Source organism: Quercus lobata, chromosome 3 (assembly GCF_001633185.2).
Source record: "Quercus lobata isolate SW786 chromosome 3, ValleyOak3.0 Primary Assembly, whole genome shotgun sequence".
In the NCBI taxonomy this organism is placed as follows: Eukaryota; Viridiplantae; Streptophyta; class Magnoliopsida; order Fagales; family Fagaceae; genus Quercus; species Quercus lobata.
The window spans coordinates 46,701,113-46,704,494 of NC_044906.1; the positions used below are offsets into that span (position 1 = coordinate 46,701,113).

Genomic DNA, 3,382 nt, shown 5'->3' on the forward strand with positions numbered 1-3,382 from the left:
GCCGTTAGATTAAATGTACAGCTGTCAAGTTTTAGGTTTGCTTTGATGTAAAGCTAATAGGTGTTGATTTGTGTTTTGTTAGCTTTGCTAGTTTTTTAATTTTCCTCCCTCTCTCTTTCTGCTGCGTGTATATAAAGAAGAGTAGGGCTTGTAAATCATCTAAGAGCTTCTAGATATTTCTATGATCAATAAAAATCCTTTTTCTATTTAGAATTGCTCTCAATTTTACATGGTATCAGAGCTTCCAAATTCATCAATGGCTTCCAACGTAGTTGTAGATTCTGAAACACTACCAACAGATCCTTTGCCTTCAACGAATTCTTCAACAGATCCTTCGATGACTACATATGGCAGATCGAATTCTAATTCTTCAATGGATGATCAAAATTCCAATCCACCAAGTCCTTACTTTCTTCCACCATCTGATAACTCTGTGATTCTTGTTTCGCAACCACTCACTGGTCCTGAGAATTACTTGACTTGGTCGAGAGCAGTATTTCTCTCCTTGAGTGGTAGAAACAAATTTGGTTTTGTCAATGGCCAAATCTCCATGCCTGATCCATCTTCATCTCTGTACAATGCTTGGCACAGATCAAACACCACCATTCTTTCTTGGTTGGTGAATTCCTTGAGCAAAGAGCTTCAATTTAGTGTGATGTACATTCACACTGCTAGGGATTTATGGATCGACATGCATGATAGGTTTTCTCAGCCAAATGCTCTAAGATTCTTTGAAGTTCAGAAAGAAATTTTGAAGCTTTCACAAGGTCAGATCTCGGTGAGTTCTTATTTTATAAGATTCAAGATTTTATGGGATGAACTGTGTGAATTATCAAGCATTTCCTACCTGCACTTGCACTTGCACTTGTGGTTCTAAAAAATCTCAATTAGATGCACAAAAGAAAGATCAAGTTTTTCATTTTCTCATGGGGCTTAATGATAGCTATGCTAATCTTAGAAGCCAAATTCTGATCACTGAACCTCTTCCTGGCATCAATAAAGTTTACTCCTTGATTTTGCAAGAAGAGAAACGTAGGCAGATTGGTTAAGTAGATATGGTTTTTGAACCAACTGCTTTGTATGCTACTAATAACTCAAATCCTAAGGGTTATCAAGGACAAACCTATCACAATGGGAATCAGCAAGGGCATCAAGGTAGCAATCATGGAGGATATGGTGGAAAAGGAGGAGATTCAAAGAAGGAAAGGCCTATCTGTACTTACTGTGGAATTGTTGGTCATATTGCAGACAAATGCTACAAATTGCATGGTTATCCACCAGGTTGTAAGCCTAAAGGGAAATCTTTTGCTAATCAGGTTTCTAGTCTAGGAAATTTTGGGATTTTCTCTTCCAATCTTGGTAGTTTTGGGAATTTTGCTCCTCAACCCTTATCTGGTTTTCCTAATCAAGCTGAGATGATGAATTGTCCACCACAGATGATGAATTGCTCACCACAGCAATCTGGATCATAGTCTCAGTGTCCAATCACTCAAGCACAATGTGAGAAATTGCTCTCTTTCCTGGCTTCTTAATCTCTTAAGGAAGCTTCTATTCATCAAGTTGCACCTGCTCATCGAGCAGCTTCAGTTCTGTCACCACTTGGAAATGTTGCTGCCAGTTCTAGTGCTTCCTTGCCATCTTACTTCTCTAACAACTTTTCAGGTAATCCTTTTAGGTTACCATCAAACCTGTCTCATTCTATATTTTTTGCCCAATATGTAGATAGACAAGCATATAAACCCCAAGATTGGATCATTGACATTGGTGCTACTGATCACATGGTGCACTCAGTCTCTTGTTTAACCACCATTACTTCCACTATAAACACCTATGTTTATTTGCCTAATGGAGAAAGGGCTTTAGTAACACACATTGGGACAGTACACATTTCAAAAACTTTAGTGGTTAATGGAGTTTTATGTGTTCCTTCATTTATTTTCAACCTCATTTCAGTTAGTTAGCTCACCAAAACTTTGTTTTGCCGTCTTGTTTTTCTTGGTTCCTTTTGCTTTATCCGGGACCTAGTTCACTGGAACATGATTGGACTGGGTAAAGCAACATGAGGTCTATACCTGCTGCAACACAATTGTTTTCCATCATCCTCTGTGCTAGCTGTTTGCTCACCTGCTGCAGACTTTGCTACTGCAACTTCTGATTTGTGGCATTTTCGTTTAGGACATCCTTCTCATGCAAAATTGTCATTGTTAAATAAAATTGTCTCTAATTTGGCAATATAGCCACATTTTTGTGACATTTGTCATCTTGCTAAACAAAAGAGATTATCTTTTCCTTCTAGTACCCATGTTTCAAATGCTATCTTTGATTTGGTTCATTGTGATCTTTGGGGTCCTTTTTCTATTTCTGCCATTGATGGATATAGATTTTTCCTTACCATTGTGGATGATTACTCTAGATGCACTTGGGTTTATTTGCTTAAATCTAAGGCAGAAACACAAGCCCTAATTCAACAATTTCAATAATGGTTGAAACTCAATTTGGTGCTAAAATCAAATGCCTTCGAAGTGACAATGGCACAAAATTTTTTATGAAAGATTTTTTCAAAACCAAAGGTATACTGCATCAGTTAACTTGTGTTGATACTCATCAACAAAATGCTATTGTTGAGAGGAAGCATAAACATATTTTAAATGTTGCTCAAGCCTTGAAATTTCAATCTTCTGTTCCTCTAGAGCTATGGGGTGACTGTATTTTGATAGCAACCTACCTCATTAACAGATTGCCTTCAAAGCACTTAGGGAACAAAACTCCTTATGAAATGTTCTTTAAGCAACCTCCTTCCTACAACCATCTCAAAACTTTTGGTTGCTTATGCTATATTTCAACTCTTTCTCACAATCGGCATAAATATGCACCAAGGGCTAAAAGGTATGTTTTTCTTGGTTATCCCACTGGTATCAAGGGTTACAAGGTTCTAGATTTGGATACTAGAACCATTTCTGTTTCAAGAGACATTGTCTTTTATGAGTCTATTTTTCCCTTTGCTACTCTGCAAAGTTGTGTCAATTCAGATTCATCCTCAACTATTTTTCTAGATGATTTTGTTGTACCTCATTGTGTACATGATACTTTCCCAGATTCTATTCCATCACTGTCTGTTCCTTTGCAAGATCATATTGAACTTTTGCCTGTTTCTAGAGGTGTTTGTGATTCTACAGATACTCATGATTTTGCAGATACTCATGGTTTTGTAGATCTCACACACACTGCAAATACTCCTTCTGTAGAGAAGTCATCTGCTCCACAGCCTTCTCATGCACATGATACTCCTATATTACCTTTTATTTCTGAAATGGACACTACTACTTTAGTTGTTGCTAGGACTTCTTCACCCTTAGGTATCAGAAAATCCACTAGACCACAC

General features: G+C 37.4%; 1 protein-coding gene across 1 annotated transcript; it reads left to right on the top strand.

Annotated features, from left to right (window-relative positions):
• Positions 1-229: 229 nt before the first annotated feature.
• Positions 230-1,049, top strand: LOC115980970. Its single transcript, XM_031103164.1, has 2 exons — positions 230-767; positions 892-1,049. The coding sequence occupies exons 1-2, from the start codon at positions 230-232 to the stop codon at positions 1,047-1,049; spliced, it is 696 nt and encodes a 231-aa protein (XP_030959024.1).
• The last annotated feature ends 2,333 nt before the right edge of the window (positions 1,050-3,382 follow it).